The 18405-nt window shown below is 41.4% G+C and overlaps 1 protein-coding gene across 2 annotated transcripts in view; it reads left to right on the forward strand.

Moving 5' to 3' along the window:
• The window catches only part of SLC7A4 (solute carrier family 7 member 4), a 54931-nt gene extending 36995 nt beyond the window's left edge, over positions 1–17936 (forward strand). For both annotated transcript variants that reach the window (XM_077295022.1, XM_077295032.1), the window contains 3 exons: positions 1245–1939; positions 3052–3160; positions 15644–17936. In XM_077295022.1, the coding sequence (XP_077151137.1) occupies positions 1245–1939; positions 3052–3160; positions 15644–15840 (1001 nt within the window). In that variant the 3' untranslated portion in view covers positions 15841–17936. The remainder of the gene's footprint in view (positions 1–1244; positions 1940–3051; positions 3161–15643) is intronic.
• Positions 17937–18405: the final 469 nt, after the last annotated feature.

Raw genomic sequence — 18405 nt, forward strand, 5'->3', positions numbered from 1 at the left:
TCACATGACCGCGGGTCACCGATGGGTTGGCATGACAACCTGGGGTCAACAGGAGGCCCCTGTGGTTGACATAGCCGGATAGCTATGAGTGCCGCCCAGCGATCGGCGCTTATAGCAAGTGAGCATATCTGATATACATGAGCCCTGTTCTATGTAGCACAAGTGATTGTATTGATGCAAGTAAAATTAATTAATTAATTAAATATTAAAATATATATATATAAAAATTCTAATGGCCCCCCCTTTTCGCCCCATTCAAAATAAAACAATAAAAAAAATCAAATACACACATATTTGATATCGCCATGTTCAGAATCGCATGATCTATCAATATATAAAAATAATCGGTAAACAGGGTAGCAAGAAAAAAAATTAAAATGCCATAATTACATTTTTTGGGTCACTGTAACATTGCAATAACGGGCAAACAAAAGATCTGTATATAAACCAAAATGGTATGAATAAAAATTCAGATCGACGCGCGCAAAAAATAAGCCCCCGAAAAAATGGAGACACTGCAGGTCTCGGAAAATTGCAACTTTTTTTTTAAAAGAAACTTTGGATTTTATTTTCACTACTTCAGTAAAAAAGAACCTAGACATGTTTGGTGTCAGTGAACTTGAAATGACCTGAAGAATCATAATGGCAGGTCAGTTTAAACATTTAGTGAACATGGTAAAAAAAATCCAAAAAAAACAATTGTGGAATTGCACTTTTTTCTTGCAATTTAACCGCATTTGGAATTTTTTTTCCTGTTTTCCAGTACACGATATGGTAAAATCAATGGAGCCATTCAAAAGTACTACAAAGTACTCCCGCAAAAAAACAAGCCCTCACATGGCAATTTTGACTCAAAAATAAAAAAGGTATGGCCGTGGGACGAGGGGAGCAAAAAATGGAAACGCAAAAACTGAAATATCCCTGGTTCTTAAGGGGTCAAACAACAACCACAAGACGGATTTCATAACCAGGTATCATTTTAATCAGTATAACGGTACTGACCAGACACTATGGGTTACTCAGCATAACTTTTTCTCCGTTTGTAACTGACTTGTTTTAAAATAAATCCCAGGATTTGAAAAGTAAGAAAACTGGATGATGACTGTAAATGTGAACAGAGCCTTGGTGTAAGAAGAAATAGGAACATATATTGTGAAATACGAACTAACATGTGTATGACTGTATGTAGATTACCTCTTGATATTGTGAGTCTGTAAATAATCTAATTATATCTTCTATTCTAGCCATGAATACAGTGTTGCTCAGTAACCTCTTCTCCCTCCCAAGAATTGTATATGCAATGGCTGAAGATGGGTTATTTTTTCAATTTTTAGCTAAAGTAAACCCAACCACCAAAGTCCCTGTCATTGCAATTGTGGTATTTGGTATTCTGATGGCCATCCTAGCCCTTATCTTTGACCTGGAAGCCCTAGTTCAGTTTTTATCTATCGGCACCTTGCTGGCATACACCTTTGTTGCAGCCAGTATCATAGTTTTAAGATTTCAACAGGAAAAGTCAGAACCTTCACATGAAGCTGAACAAGAGCCAAGTCCCCAGCACCATGTCCCGAGTGTCAGTGCAGAAAGGATTGCTGGAGAAGAAATGAAGGAATATGAGTCTTTCTCAGATAAGCTTCAACTTGTGGAAACTCAGAAAAAAGCCAACGAGCGAAGAGAAACCGGACACCTGAAGGCCACCTTTGAACCATATCTAAAGTTCCTGAGTGACTGTTACCCTGGAGAAGTGGTCACCATTGCAGTCGTGACGATGATGTTCTGCGCTATTTGCTTGAGCTCGGTCTTGGTGTTTGGAAGCAATGAACTTCATCTACCCAAGTGGAGTTTCTATTTACTCCTTGTGATTTTTTTGATTGGGTTTTTAATCAGTTTATTTTTAATTTGGGTTCATGAGCAACAGAAGAAAACCACAACTTTCCAGGTGTGTAAATCCTTCATTTCCCTGCTTGTAGATTGCTAAGATCTTTCTCGGTTTGTTGTTTACGACAATCCTAAAGTCAGCTTTGGACATTATCCTCAGCACTATTTGCTAAATATTGGGTCACCTTTACTGGTTTTATGCCTACTATTATCACCTTGTCACGATTTCTGTGCACTCGTTCTAAACGTACACTCAATTTTGCCCCACATTGCTAGAAACTAGATGATCGTTAGATATTTCTGTAAAAGATCATTTTTATTAGCTAAAGTATTGTTTTTTCCTATCTGATGATTCCCTTTTCAAAGGGGTCCTCTAGAATTAGAAATAAAGTATCTGCTTCACTACAGAAACAACTCTTGTCCTTGGATGGTGCCTGGCATTGAAGCTCAGCTCCATTCACAAGAATAGGGTTGAGCTGCACTACCAGGCATTGCCCGTGGATAATGGTAATGGTGTCACTGTTTAAGGAAACAAGCTGATGTTTTATTTTTTAATCTTTAGGCTAGGTTCACATTTGTACATCTGCAGACGTGCACGTCAAAGATTCAGAGGCGTGTGTGATTAAATATAATTAATCAACAAAAAGGAGGCTGCACTCTATGAAGTTAAAAAAAAAAAAAAAAAAAAAAAGTGGACTTTTATTAGCCCATGCGGTGACGTTTCGGTCCGATCACAGCATTAAGTAAACTATAGTACATATAAATTGTTGCGTATCAAGTACATAATTACGGTATAAATTTTTCACAATTATAAATCATAATCATATTAACAATAGTTGTGAAAAATTCATATATCATATGGATAAGCTGCTGTATACCATATTTTGCAAATCAGATGTACATTTTCAGTAGAATGCACTGTACATGTGAACCTAGCCTTACATTTTTAAAGATATAGTTGCCCTAATCTAGTGGTAAATTCATGGAATCTTCGCCAATTTAGACGTATTGTGTATCAGTATATCCACAACAAGCAAGTTGCTAATTATGTTTATATACAGTACATTTGGGTTGAATTCACACCTTGCCACAGTTTACAAAGCTCCCTAGTATCTAGACATGTAAATACACCCTAATGTATTGTGATCCCAAATACTGATTTTTAATCTCTAGGTTCCGTTGGTACCTCTGATCCCAGCTATCAGTATCCTGCTAAACATATATCTCATGCTAAAGCTCAATTACATGACATGGGTGCGATTCATTGTATGGCTAGCCTTAGGTAAGTATTAGGAGATGTGTATTCTTACATATTTGTGTGATGTCCACTCATATACAATACTGTGCAAAGTGGTTTTATTTAAAAGGTGAGTTAGGGGAAAAAGCTGTGAATATTTACTTTTTATATATTTTTCTTCCCTTCTACATATGTCCATTCTATATTTTGCTGCATTGACCTGTACGGAAAACAAAAGAACATTTATTATCCCTCAATTTCCTAGACAAAGGGGCACAGTTGAATGTAGAGACGTGTGTTCATTTTGTATACTAAAGTACCGTAATTAAACCACTGACAGATCATGTGAATATATGGATTTTGTAACAATGGCACCTGTTAATGGATACAAAATAATAGGCAGCAAGTAAACAGTACATTATTGAAGTCTACGCTGGAAAAGGCGTAAGGATTTCCATGACCTTGACTGGGACCAAATTGCAACAGCAAGATGACTGGGTCAGAGTATATCCAAAGTGGCAGGTCTTGTTGGGCGTTCCCGGTATGCAGTTTTTGGTACATGCCCAGAAGTAGTCCACGTAAGGGCAACTTGTGACCTAGTCATGGGCACCCAAGGCTTAGTGATTCAGCCAGCACTTTAATGTAGCACAAAGCAGTGAAACAGTTAATGTTGGCTATTATAGAGCTATGGCTATTATAGAAATGTGTCAAAACACATGGTGAATCTCACATTGGAGTATGAGGCTGTGCGCCTCTACACGGCTCAGGGTGCCCATACGCTGAACTCTGTCCTCTACCAAGTATCTACAATAGACATGAGTATTAAAACTTGACATCTGAGCAAAGACAAAAAGGTGATCTAATCTGATAAATCCACATATACTTTAATTGAGTAGGATGTCCATTGTGTGTACATCACTTACCTGGGAAAGGGATGGCACCAGGCTGCACTATGAGAAGAAGGCAAGGGCGGAAATTGGGTACTGCTTCTGGCAATGTTCTTTTGAGAAACCTTGTGTCCTTGCATATCCATGTCTATGGCACGTTGACGCATAAGACCTAAGTAAATTTTGCTGCAGACCAATTGCCCCTCATTTGTGACAATGAAATTCCCAACTATCAGTGGAATTATTGGCATGATGTCGGTAAAATAAATAAATACATTTTCCTCCAAGTTCCTCAAATCTCAGGCCAAATTGGGTATTTGTGAGATCTGCTGACAAACAAGTCTGATCCATGGACGCCTCATCTCACAACGTGCAGGATCTGCTACTAACGTCTTTGTGCCAGATACCACAGAACACCTTCAGAAAACATGTGGGGTCTTTGCTGTTTTAGTGGCACAATGTTATGCCACTGTTGGGTAGCATGGAGGTTTATCATTAGGTATGATTAATATGTAAAGTCTAAGGTGCTTAAACAGGTTTTCCCAAGATATCCAAGGGTAATTCTTTCCGATCTGAGAGTTGGACCACTGGGCAAACAATCAATCACGAGAATTTGGCTGTGTGCTCAGCCATGTCTGAGTGGAGCGCATCTCCGCTGCATTCATTGTATGAGACTGTCAAGAAAAGCCGGGCACTAAACTTGGCTACCTCCAGGAGGCCCAGAGGCAATGAATAGAGCTGAGGAGCACATGCTCAACCTCTACTGTTTACTTGGGGCTCTGTTTAGCGCTGTTCTTGGGATTCCTGAAGATCGCAGTAGTTGGACCTCCACAGCTCTGTATATAGAGTCCATAAACGATTCTATGATTTGTTCTATAAGAGTCAAATATCTCTCCTTCCATTCCCCGTCTCACCGTGTAGCCATGCAGTACTGCACAGCCACACATGGAGTATTGCCACGTGCAGCAGAAATTGTGAAATATTTTGGTGCCATTTTTTTTTCCAACTTCCCTTGCAAAAATGTAAAAAATTGTGGCTAAAACAATTTGTGGTAAAAATGTTAATAATTTTTTCTTCACTGCCCAATGGTATAAAATCATGACACCCACGTGGTGTGGCGACTTTGCACTCTTAGATGAATGTATTGAGAGGTGTAGTTTGTAAAATGGGGTCTCTTATGTGAGGGTTCTGCTGTTCAGGCACCTTAGTGGCTCTGCCAATGTGACATGGCACCCTCAAACCATTCCAGCAAAACCTACAATATGGCGCTTCTTTCCTTCAGAGCTTTGAACAGAGCCTCAAAACTAGTTTTAACCACATATGGGATATTGTTGTGCTCAGGAGAAATTGCTTAACAAATTATACTGTCCATTTTCTCCAATTATCCCTTTTGAAAATGAAAAATTTGGGGCCAAAGCAACATTTTAGTGGAAAAAAAATGGTAATTTTACATTTACTAAGCCCAATGTTCTACAATTTTGTGAATAGTCTGAGACTCGTGTTTAAAAATGGTCAATCGACCCCTAGATGAATTCCTTGACAGGTGTAGTTTCCAAAATTGCTTCACTTGTAGGGCTTTCCACAGTTTTGGCATGTCAGGGGCTCTTCAAACACAACATGGCATCCGCTATCTATTTCAGCCAAAATTGAGTTTCCGCAATCAAATTGGCGCTCCCGTGGAGTTTCTCGAGTCCAGAAGTTTAGTGAAATAGTCTTGTAGTTAGGGACGCTAATGAAGGAAGAGGAGGTGGCGCGCAGAGGCCCCGAGTGACGGCTGGGAGGCGTTTCTGTCCGGGGTATCGGGGACAAATTATAAAGGTGATTATTGCAGCGTTTGCTGGGACCCGATTAGTGTTGCACAAGGTGGCTTTTAGTTAAAAACGCCTGGGGGGTGACAGGTTCTCTTTAATTTAATGTTGTGGCATTTTGTATTTTAGGTGGAAGCGTAAGCAATTCCTCCATATCTTCTGCACAGTGGCCCAAAACGGTGTGTCTGTATGAGATATTGATGGCCATAGTGAACCTGAAATTGCAATCAGGACAAAAGCTTTCCAGAGCTTTAGGGGAGGGGGTGTTTGGCTGTTTTTAAAGGTGACCAGTTGTGTATGGAGTTCTATTGTCAATATTCCATAGTAAAAGCATGCAAATTATCCATCTGTTTTTTTTTCAACTAATAAAAGTAGCTACCCTAAAAAGTTAAAGTGGATATGTATCCCATTTAAAGTCTAGCTGATCATATGGCCTGAAATATCCTTCAGCTAGTCAGGACCTGAAGTATCTATGCGGCTTTAGTAATGTGTATGTCCTGGCAGCTCTTGCTCTGCCCTGCACCAATCACACTGATCAGTGTCAGGCTGGAGAAGATAGAATTGTGCTGCTTAGTTCTCACAGTGATCAATAAGGTCGCTGTGTCAGCTTAGTATTCAATCATAGAAAGCTGCCTGCAGACTATAAGGCTGCCGTCACACTATCAGTATTTGGTCAGTATTTTACATCAGTATGTGAAAGCCAAAACCAGGAGTGGGTGATAAATGCAGAAGTGGTGCATATGTTTCTATTATACTTTTCCTCTTATTGTTCCACTCCTGGTTTTGGCTTACAAATACTGATGTAAAACAATGACCAACTACTGCTAGTGTGACGGCAGCCTAAGACACACACTTCTTTGACAAGATTTTTTTTCTTGCTAAAAAAGTACATCTTACAGTACAAAAAGAAAGGTACTGTACTTGGTTTTGAAAGTTCTGCTATTTTTACCTTTTTAGAATGGGAGAAAAGTTGCAAGAAGCTTTTTTTTCTTTTTTTTTCCTTCTCTTTTTTGTTTCAAGAAACAAAGCTATATACACATACTAGTAGAATAAAACTTGCCTGCAGTCCCATAGAAAATGAAGAGATGCACATGCTCAACCTCTGCTCTGTTCAGGACCACTGGTGGTCGTAGCAGTTGGACCTCCAGCAGTGAGCGCGTTATCTCCTATTTTACACTATAATGATTATGTGGTAGTGCAGGGCCTAAAGGGGCAGTGAATTGCCCCCAGATATAAAAACAGAATTCCTGTGCCAAGCTCCACTTAGGCCCTGAACTAGGAGTCTTGGAGTATTTAAGGGGATTTTCCCTAGAGCAAAATCCCCTTTCAAGTGACCCCATTTTGGAAACTGGAACCCCATGGGAATTTATCTACGTGTAGTGAGCATTTTAACTCCATGGGTGTTTTCCACAAACAGCAGTGAATGTTGCCAAGTGAACTTGCAAATCTGCCAGTTTAGTGCTCAGTATGTTTTGTGTTTTTTTTTTTTGTTTTTTTTTTTAATCCCTTCATGACCCAGCCTATTTTGGCCTTAATGACCTGGCCGTTTTTTGCAATTCTGACCAGTGTCCCTTTATGAGGTAATAACTCAGGAACGCTTCAACGGATCCTAGCGATTCTGAGATTGTTTTTTCGTGACTTATTGGGCATCATGTTAGTGTTAAATTTAGGTCGATAATTTCTGAGTTTATTTGTGAAAAAAACGGAAATTTGGTGAAAATGTTGAAAATTTTGCAATTTTCACATTTTTAACATTTTTAATTTTTATTCTGTTAAACCAGAGAGTTATGTGACACAAAATAGATAATAAATAACATTTACCACATGCCTACTTTACATCAGCACAATTTTGGAAACAAATTTTTTTTTTGCTAGGAAGTTATAAGGGTTAAAATTTAACCAGTGATTTCTCATTTTTACAACAAAATTTACAAAACCATTTTTTTTAGGGACCACCTCACATTTGAAGTCTTTTTGAGGGTTCTATATGGCTGAAAATACCCAAAAGTGACACCATTCTAAAAACTGCACCCCTCAAGGTGCTCAAAACCACATTCAAGAAGTTTATTAACCCTTCAGGTGTTTCACAGCAGCAGAAGCAACATGGAAGTAAAAAATGAACATTTAACTTTTTAGTCACAAAAATGATCTTTTAGCAACATTTTTTTTATTTTCCCAAGGGTAAAAGGAGAAACTGGACCACGAACGATGTTGTCCAATTTGTCCTGAGTACGATGATACCTCATATGTGGGGGTAAACCACTGTTTGGGCACATCGTAAGGCTCGGAAGGGAAGGAGCGCCATTTGACTTTTTGAATGGAAAATTAGCTCCAATCGTTGGCGGACACCATGTCGCGTTTGGAGAGCCCCTGTGTGCCTAAACATTGGAGCTCCCCTACAAGTGACCCCATTTTGGAAACTAGACCCCCAAGGAACTTATCTAGATGCATAGTGAGCACTTAAAACCCCCAGGTGCTTCACAGAAGTTTATAACGCAGAGCCGTGAAAATAAAAAATAATTTTTCTTTCCTCAAAAATGATTTTTAGCCCGGAATTTTTTATTTTCCCAAGGGTAATAGGAGAAATTGGACCCCAAATATTGTTGTCCAGTTTGTCCTGAGTACGATGATACCCCATATGTGGGGGTAAACCACTGTTTGGGCGCACGTCAGGGCTCGGAAGGGAAGGCACGCCATTTGGCTTTTTGAATGGAAAATTAGCTCCAATCATTAGCGGACACCATGTCGCGTTTGGAGAGCCCTTGTGTGCCTAAACATTGGAGCTCCCCCACAAGTGACCCCATTTTGGAAACTAGACCTCGCAAGGAACTAATCTAGATGTGTGGTGAGCACTTTGAACTCCCAAGTGCTTCACAGAAGTTTATAACGCAGAGCCGTGAAAATAAAAAATAATTGTTCTTTCCTCAAAAATTATGTTTTAGCAAGTAATTTTTTATTTTTGCAAGGGTAACAGGAGAAATTGGACCCCAATAGTTGTTGCCCAGTTTGTCCTGAGTACGCTGGTACCCCATATGTGGGGGTAAACCACTGTTTGGGCGCACGTCGGGGCTTGGAAGGGAGGGAGCACCATTTGACTTTTTGAACGCAAGATTGGCTGGAATCAATGGTGGCGCCATGTTTCGTTTGTAGACCCCTGATGTGCCTAAACAGTGGAAACCCCTCAATTCTAACTTCAACGCTAACCCCAACACACCCCTAACCCTAATCCCAACTGTAGCCATAACCCTAATCACAACCCTAACCCCAACACACCCCTAACCACAACCCTAACCCCAACACAGCCGTAACCCTAATCTCTAACCCTAATCCCAACCCTAACCACAACTGTAACCCCAACACACCCCTAACCCTATCCATAACCCTAACCACAAGCCTAATCTTAACCCTATTTCCAACCCTAGCCCTAATTCCAACCCTAACCCTAAGGCTATGTGCCCACGTTGCGGATTCGTGTGAGATTTTTCCGCACGATTTTTGAAAAATCTGCAGGTAAAAGGCACTGCGTTTTACCTGCAGATATACAGCGGATTTCCAGTGTTTTTTTTGTGCGGATTTCACCTGCGGATTCCTATTGAGGAACAGGTGTAAAACGCTGTGGAATTCGCATAAAGAATTGACATGCTGCGGAAAATACAACGCAGCGTTTCCGCACGGAATTTTCCGCACCATGGGCACAGCGGATTTGGTTTTCCATAGGTTTACATGGTACTGTAAACCTCATGGAAAACTGCTACGAATTTGCAGCGGCCAATCCGCTGCGGATCCGCGGCCAATCTGCTGCGCATCCGCGGCCAATCCGCTGCGGATCCGCAGCCAAATCCGCACTGTGTGCACATGCCCTAACCCTAACCCTACCCCTAACCCTAGTTTTAACCCTAACCCTAGTGGAAAAAGAAAAAAAAATATTTTCTTTTTTTTTATTATTGTCCCTACCTATGGGGGTGATAAAGGGGGGGGTTATTTATTATTTTTTTATTTTGATCGCTGTGATAGGTTCTATCACAGCGATCAAAATGTACTTGTAACGAATCTGCCGGCCGGCAGATTCGGCGGGCGCACTGCGCATGCGCACTGCGCATGCGCCCGCCATTTTGGAAGATGGCGGCGCCCATGGAGAAGACGGACGGGCACCGGGAGCCTCAGTAAGTATAAGGGGGGGGAGATCGGGGCACGGGGGGGGCGTCGGAGCACAGGGGGGTGGCACAGGAGGACGGGGGAACGGAGCACAGGACGGAGGGGACTACGGGACAGATCGGTGGCTTGGGGGGGCGATCGGTAGGGTGGGGGGGCTCACATCAGGGTTTCCAGCCATGGCCGATGATATTGCAGCATCGGCCATGGCTGAATTGTAGTATTTCACCAGTTTTTTTAGGTGAAATATTACAAATCGCTCTGATTGGCAGTTTCACTTTCAACAGCCAATCAGAGCGATCGTAGCCACGGGGGGGGGGTGAAGCCACCCCCCCTGGGCTGAAGTACCACTCCCCCTGTCCCTGCAGATCGGGTGAAATTGGAGTTAAACCTTTCACCCGATCTGCAGGGACGCGATCATTCCATGACGCCACATAGGCGTCATGGGTCGGATTGGCACGGGTTTTCATGACGCCTACGTGGCGTCATGGGTTGGGAAGGGGTTAAAGCCAAGCTCAATTTGTGTATTATTGCATTCTGTGCAAGCCGGGGTGTGGCCACCCTTGTCTGAGCTGGAAATTGTATATAAAGCTCCCCCCAGGCTGGTGTTCTACTGGTTGGGCCCAGTGCTTTTGTCTGCCCTTATTCACACTGAGGTCAACATTGACACATGGTAAGGTTTTTAATATTGGTTTTAGAAGCATGAACAATGCAAGGTATATATCACCAATGCAACACATACAGGTGCATCTCACAAAATTAGAATATAATCAAAAAGTTAATTTATTTCAGTTTTTCAATACAAAAAGTGAAACTCGTATATTAGTCATTACAAATAGTGATGCATTTCAAGTGTTTATTTCTGTTAATGTTGATGATTATGGCTTAAAGGGAACCTGTCACCACGTTTTTGGAAGATGGGATAAAAATAGCGTTAAATAGGGGCAGAGGTGGGCGTTACATTAGTGTGTTTGTTATGCGTTTATTACCCACCTAAGTTGCCGAAATACCTTTGCAAAGTCTCCGTTTTCGCCTGTCAATCAGGCTGGTCTGGTCAAAAGGGCGTTGTCTTCCCCCAGATTTTGCGTAGTTTTCCGTTGGTGGCGTAGTGGTGTGCGCATGCCCAAGGTCCCGAATCCTCTGCCAGGGGATTTAAAAGAGCGCGCTGTTCGTTATTTCATTGGTGATCGGTGGGCGCGGCCATCTTCCTTTGGCCGCGCGTGCGCAGAAGCGGCGCTCTGCTGGCTGCGGCTTCAGGAAAATGGCCGCGGGATGCCGCGCGTGCGCAGATGGAGATCGCGGCGGCCATTTTCCTGAAGCCGCGGCCAGCAGAGCGCCGCTTCTGCGCACGCGCGGCCAAATGAAGATGGCCGCGCCCACCGATCACCAATGAAATAACGAACAGCGCGCTCTTTTAAATCCCCTGGCAGAGGATTCGGGACCTTGGGCATGCGCACACCACTACGCCACCAACGGAAAACTACGCAAAATCTGGGGGAAGACAACGCCCTTTTGACCAGACCAGCCTGATTGACAGGCGAAAACGGAGACTTTGCAAAGGTATTTCGGCAACTTAGGTGGGTAATAAACGCATAACAAACACACTAATGTAATGCCCACCTCTGCCCCTATTTAACGCTATTTTTATCCCATCTTCCAAAAACGTGGTGACAGGTTCCCTTTAAAGCCAATGAAAACCCAAAAGTCATTATCTCAGTAAATTAGAATACTTTGACACCAGTTTGAAAAAATTTATTTTAACATCTGAAATGTATGTTCAATATATACACTCAATATTTGGTCGGGGCTCCTTTTGCATCAATTACTGCATCAATGCAGCGTGGCATGGAGACGATCAGCCTGTGGCGCTGCTGAGGTGTTATGGAAGCCCAGGTTGCTTTGATAGCAGCCTTCAGCTCGTCTGCATTGTTGGGTCTGGTGTCCCTCATCTTCCTCTTGACAATACCCCATAGATTATCTATGGGGTTAAGGTCAGGCGAGTTTGCTGGCCAATCAAGCACAGTGATACTGTTGTTTTTAAACTGGGTATTGATACTTTTGGCAGTGTGGACAGGGGTCGAGTTCTGCTGGAGAATGAAATTTCCATCTCCAAAAAGCTAGTTGGCAGGGGGAAGCATGAAGTGCTCTAAAATTTCCTGGTAGATGGCTGCGCTGACTTTGGTCTTGATAAAACACAGTGGACCTACACCAGCAGATGACATGGCTCACCAAACCATGATTGTGGAAACTTCACACTAGACCTCAAGCAGCTTGGATTGTCTGTCTCTCCACTCTTCCTCCAGATTCTGGGACCTTGATTTCCAAGGTCTAGTGTGAAGTATCCACAATCAATAATGGTTTCGGGAGCCATGTCATCTGCTGGTTTAGGTCCACTGTGTTTTATCAAGACCGAAGTCAGCGCAGCCGTCTACCAGGAAATTTTAGAGCACTTCATGATTCCTTCTGCTGACAAGCTTTTTGGAGATGGAAATTTTAATTCTCCAGCAGGACTTTGCACCTGTCTATACTGCCAAAAGTACCAATACCTGGTGTAAAAACAACAGTATCACTGTGCTTGATTGGCCAGCAAACTCGTCTGACCTTAACCCCATAGAGAATCTATGACAGGGGTGGGGAATTTTTTTTTTTTTTTTCTGCGAAGGTCCATTTGAAAATTTATGCCATCCTTCGGGGGCCGTACAAACGCTGCCCACAAAGTACATCCTGACTCTGGCACTGGTTTCAGGACGTAATCTTTCATTGCATGCCCTTCAATGTTCAGTAGTGAACACTGCATGTGTGTGCTAACAGAGCAAGAAGAAATTAATTAGCTTGTGGCAATCAAAATACAGCTCCCTGCACAAGAATGCGGTCCCTAAGAATCTGCTCGGGGGCCTGATAAAAGGTCGAGGGCCGTAGATGGCCCCAGGGGCCTGAGGTTCCCCACCCCTAATCTATGGGGTATTGTCAAGAGGAAGATGAGACACCCGACCCAACAAAATGCAGACGAGCTGAAGACTGCTATCAAAGCAACCTAGGCTTCCATAACACCTCAGCAGTGCCACAGGCTTATTGCCTCCATGCCACACTGCACTGATGAAGTAATTGATGCAAAAGGAGCTTTGACCAAGTATTGAGTGCATTTACTGAACATACATTTCAGTAGGCCAAATTTCGAATGTTAAAATCATTTTTTTTCAAGCTGGTGTTATAAAGTATTCTAATTTACTGAGATAATGACTTTTGGGTTTTCATTGGCTGTAAGCCAAAATCATCAACATAAACAAATAAATACTTGAAATAGATCACTCTGTTTGTAATGACTCTAATATATGAGTTTCACTCTTTGCATTCAAGAACTTAAATAAATTAAGTTTTTGATGATATTCTAATTTTGTGAGATACACCCGTATGTGAAACCATAAAACGGTTTTTGGAGAAAAAATGGCCAATTTGAGCAAATTATTTAGTGGAAAAAGATTTTTATGTTTGAAAACTGTGTCAATTCTGAACAAAAAGGTTCATAGGAGTTCATGGGGAAAAAATACATAATTATAAATGGAACAGTGGGGGAGTTGAATTGGTCAGGCACAGTTTACCTAGGACATTGGTAGAGCATTGAGTTTGTTGGACTCTGTTTGCTTTCTCACTTTGGTGGGCCCTTGAGTTAGTCAGGTATTGTTCAATTTCACACCTTGGTTAGCCAATATTTACTTTACACATATCACAAATTTAAACTTAATTCTAATACTAACTGCCATTCTCAGGTGCGAACACCAAGACATTATGGTTTAAACCTGGGAAAATTGCAAAAACATATGGGATCCATATCCTGCTGTACATGCGTTTTTTGTTGTTTTTTTTTTTTTCCAATAAAAATGCAGCAAAAACTGTAAGTGCTGCTTTTTTTGCACTTACTCATTGCTTTCTAAAAGTGAAAAAAAAAACGCTGAAAAGGTAAGTTTTCAAAAACGCAGCAGTTTTCCAATTCAGTCAGGGGGAAAGTGTTCATGAGATTTCTGAAATCTCATAGCTTTTGCTGGTACTGTAAAGCACAGCTTTTAATTTGCATAAAAAAGTAGCAGAAATGCAACATGTGAACATAGCCTTAAAAAAAACAACACTGCCGGATCATAGGCCAAACACATCCACAGTTGCTCCATCTGCCTCATTCTAGAAAATCTTCTGCCAGGGGGTTCCGTCTGAATCATGTATTTGAGATTTACATGGAAACTTTGGTGTAAGCGCTCAGTGTAGAACGCAGGATAAATGTAATGCAAGCCTTACTGTGATCTTTGGGAGGCAGAATGAACAAATCAACAGCCGGAGATAGATAGATATACGCTGCAGAGACAGACCGCCTTTTAGACCATGCTTCTGGCCACCATTTGACTTCTGGTTGCCATAGCAACGATTGGGCCCTCGCAGTGTCTATAAATGCTACAATCACTATTGATCACAGCATTTAGGGGGTTAAACAGCCCTGGGCATCGGACACCACTCCTCATGGTGACAGCTGGGTCTCGACTATCTCTTAAGCAGAGATCCCTGTGGTGATTGTGCAGGCACAGCTCCTGTGCCTGCATGATCGCCAGTACTTACTGGTATGTCAATTTGCAGGAACGCACTGCAACATAGGAAGTACTGGTATGTCCAATGTCTGGAAGGGTTTAACTAAGATATCAGGAGTGGTGACCTTTCTTCCAAATTATTCTGCCGCTAAGTTTTGCACATTTATGTTTTCCTATTTCTATTTAAGTGTTTTTCATGGTGGTTCCAATAAAGAGGTTATTATGGTATGATCATAACATGTCCCTGTACAGTCAGACACAGCCATTACACAGTACACAGCAGGGGCACATTTATAAGATTATCTCAGCACAGGAACCTTTTAGTTAAACACATCCAATAGATTAAAATCAACTTTTGTTCATGGGAAAACCCCTTTAATGCAGATATATAGAGGGAAAGTAAAGTATTGAAAATCAGCAGAAAAATTGGGAACTTAAAACTTAACATTTAATATTAACAATAAAATATCACGACACAACACACATAGAAATCAGAACTCCCAGCAGTGCAGTCAACCATATTCGCCACAAAAGCTGGGGACTGACTATGATCCAAAAAATCTAGCAGTACAACTGGAAATGCAATACAAGAAACATAATCCGATATGGGGGATCTTGTAGACCCCCCAGTACAACTGACACATTTACCCCTCTGTCTCAAAGCACTCAAAGGAGAACCATATAATATGGGAGGCTCTGGAATAATACCGGTGATGGTGGAGCACTCCTGCCTTGGCTGCTATATCCCCTGAGGAGTCCTTCAAGGACAAAACGCGTTGTGAGGTGGCCCTCTTTTGGATTGGCTCAGTGAACTCTATCCTGGCATGGATTATTGCCCTTATGGGTTCTTGTTTACTGCTCCATAGGAGGTTCTTTCTGCAACATTGGGGAATCCATTGTCTACGGATCTGGTGAGATTGTTCCAAACGCTGTTATGTGGATCTCCTTGTGTCGTGATTTTATTGTTAATATTAAATGTTGAGTTTTAGGTTCCCAATTTTTCTGCTGATTTTCTATGATTTTTGAGGGATCACTAATTTTGAAATTATCCTGCTTTATTATTTTTGAAAGTAAAGTATTAGTTTATATCATCTTGTGCTTCTCTTCCAGGTCTCATTGTCTATTTTGGTTATGGTATATGGCACAGCAAAGAGAATTTACGTGGTCCAAAAGGTCACGGGGTCACTGCACGTTATGTAGTATTTCCCAACAGCAGCCTGGAGGAAACTGTGCAGCAGGTCCAACCAAATTTGCAAGACGCCATGGGAAGAGCTGAGAGTACGGAAGAAGAAATCCATAAGAGATGATGGTGAAAGCTTGTAAACTAGAACACTTTTAGACTTAGGGCACTATGGCATTATTTGATCTTTTCTTCCCTCTGATCTCTATAGGGTTAAACAATGCAATGGATGAGATTGGGATGAGGAGACTAAAGTACTATGTGTATTTTTGGAAAATGTTGCCACCCTGGCACCATGTGCCCTATGCTGTAATTGCTTATTTATTAAATAACAATTGGTCCATTAGGTCAGTGCTGTATCCGTCTCCGTTCAGAGTCATCGACTCGCTCATTAGTGGGCTTGTATGGCAGCAGATGGGCAGAGAGCTGTGCCAGTGTGCAGGCCGTTATGTTGTACATTTTTTTTCCTACACAAGAAGGGTTTGCCATTTGCATTGGATTATTGGGAAGTCACATGGAAAAAAAAAAAGTATACAGTATCACAATGGGAATGCAGGCCAGGTCATTGCTTGGTACAGCACAAATCCACAGTACATAACCTTGTCATATCTGGTGTAATAATATCATTATCAGATGGAAGATCACTCATATACACAGCACTCTACGTAACAGACAGCCTAAACATTTGTCACCTGTGTTCTTACTGAAGGGGTAAATGAAGAATATTGTCAATTTATAAATACAGAATATATATATGTGTGTGTGTGTGTATATCTAAAGCAAAATACAGAAATATATATTTTCTACGTATTGGGATGCAAGTGGTCATTACGAGCACGGCATTACAGAATGCTGAGATAAAGGCATTTGTTTCTGGTGTGATCTAACTGTCTTTTTATCTTATCCATTATCAAATTCTAAGCTATGATATAGCAAAATCAAATTGTTCCCTAACAGAGAGCATGACTGACAACGGAAAAACTGAATATGTATCTGTCGTCAAATGGAAGGGCACAACTATCAGTCAAGCTTTGGCCGTGGTTGGAAAATGTAACTAAACGATCTCTCAACTCTTCATAAATGTGCTGTTTTCAAGATTTTGAAAAGAACTGGTGCAGAACTTGTGCCACTTTTATATCCTAGATTAATCGTACATCTTCCCCCCTCATTCCTAAAATGCCCTTTCTGGGGGGAACAGCGTTCAAAAGCGTCATTAGCATTCTCAGAAATGTCTCAACTTCCAGCAGTGATGCCCCAAAATGTGGCTTTAGAGTACAGTGATGTAATTGTTCTGTGTGTCTTATGACTTTATTATGGTGCTTCTTGACTTCTTTCTTTGGTTTGAATTTACTCTCTAGATTGGACATTTCCGGTGTCCGTATTGGGTATTATTCATTAGTTTTATTGGATAGTGTCTGATCTTTAAAGGGGTGTTCCCCTCTCGCATATCTATGGAATATGTCTTAAGTATAGTAAATGAGGGTCCTACCAACTGCATGTATCTTGAGAAGGGGGCCCTAATCACCACCACTGTAAATGGAGTGGTGGCTAGAATTCTTTCATTTATTTTGGAATTCTGACTATAGATGGGAGAATTGAATCAACCAGGTCAGTAATCTATGACCGATTGTCAGCAGACCTGCGAATCTCACCTCTCAGCATTCCCCGCTCTTCTTCTTTTTTTTTTTTTTTTTTTATTAGCCAATAATTGCTATTGCAGACTGACGTAAACTCCCAACGTTGTCAGTCTGGCTAATAAACAGAAGAACTGGGAATGCTGGGAGATAGCCTGAATCTCCTTATCAGATTACCCACCTAACCACTAGACCGGAGTCTTGCGAATCGATTCTCCTCTCTAATTCTGACCACTTCCCAATTGATGGACCATTTTCTTGAGATAGATGCAGGCCATTATATTTTGGGATATCTTATTGATGTAATGTAAAACTGAGATGGGAATAATCCTCTTTAAAGATTGTATGGTCTCCATTAATTTCTGCATTGGCAGTCAGCGCTGCAAACTGTAATGTTGTCTCTCTAATTCATTGAAGGCATTCTTTGCACATTGTCACGTTGCACTAAGTAGAGACTTTTCAAGTCTATGTGCATTCTATTGTGCACAATTCCATATAATGGACCAAAACCCATGGCACAAAATGTTTTTTCTCTTTCCATACAACCATGTTTTTCAACTATGGTTCAGAAGCACTGATGAGGGGTTGCAAAGAAGAAAAAAAAACACAGCAGTAATACAAGCTCACTCGAAGATGTCTGGCAAAACAGTAAATATTACATTATGAGGTGGGATACCTCTACATGTACGGCAGCGTTCCCTGAGAAGAAGCTTTCATGTGGTTCCAAAACCATGGGCGACTCTTCAAGAAAACTGATTTCTGAAGCAGTGTGCTAACTAGGTGCTCAGTCTCCATCCAAGTGAAGCCAGCTATCAATCAATGATTCGGGGAGGAGGTGTTGGGGTGAGCTTCTTCTCTGGGAGGCATCTCTACATGGAGATATGCTAAGTTCATATGATCATTTTGCCCAGACGGACTACTTCTTCAATTGGCTAATGTTGGGTGCCAATGGAATTTTCATACTGTAAATGGATAAGAACAGCAAAGCTAATAATGCCCTTTCCATCATCATATCCTATATAATCTACTTCTCCTTTCTGTGCTTGGAACAAGCAGCA

Source organism: Ranitomeya variabilis, chromosome 1 (genome assembly GCF_051348905.1).
Source record: "Ranitomeya variabilis isolate aRanVar5 chromosome 1, aRanVar5.hap1, whole genome shotgun sequence".
NCBI lineage: Eukaryota > Metazoa > Chordata > Amphibia > Anura > Dendrobatidae > Ranitomeya > Ranitomeya variabilis.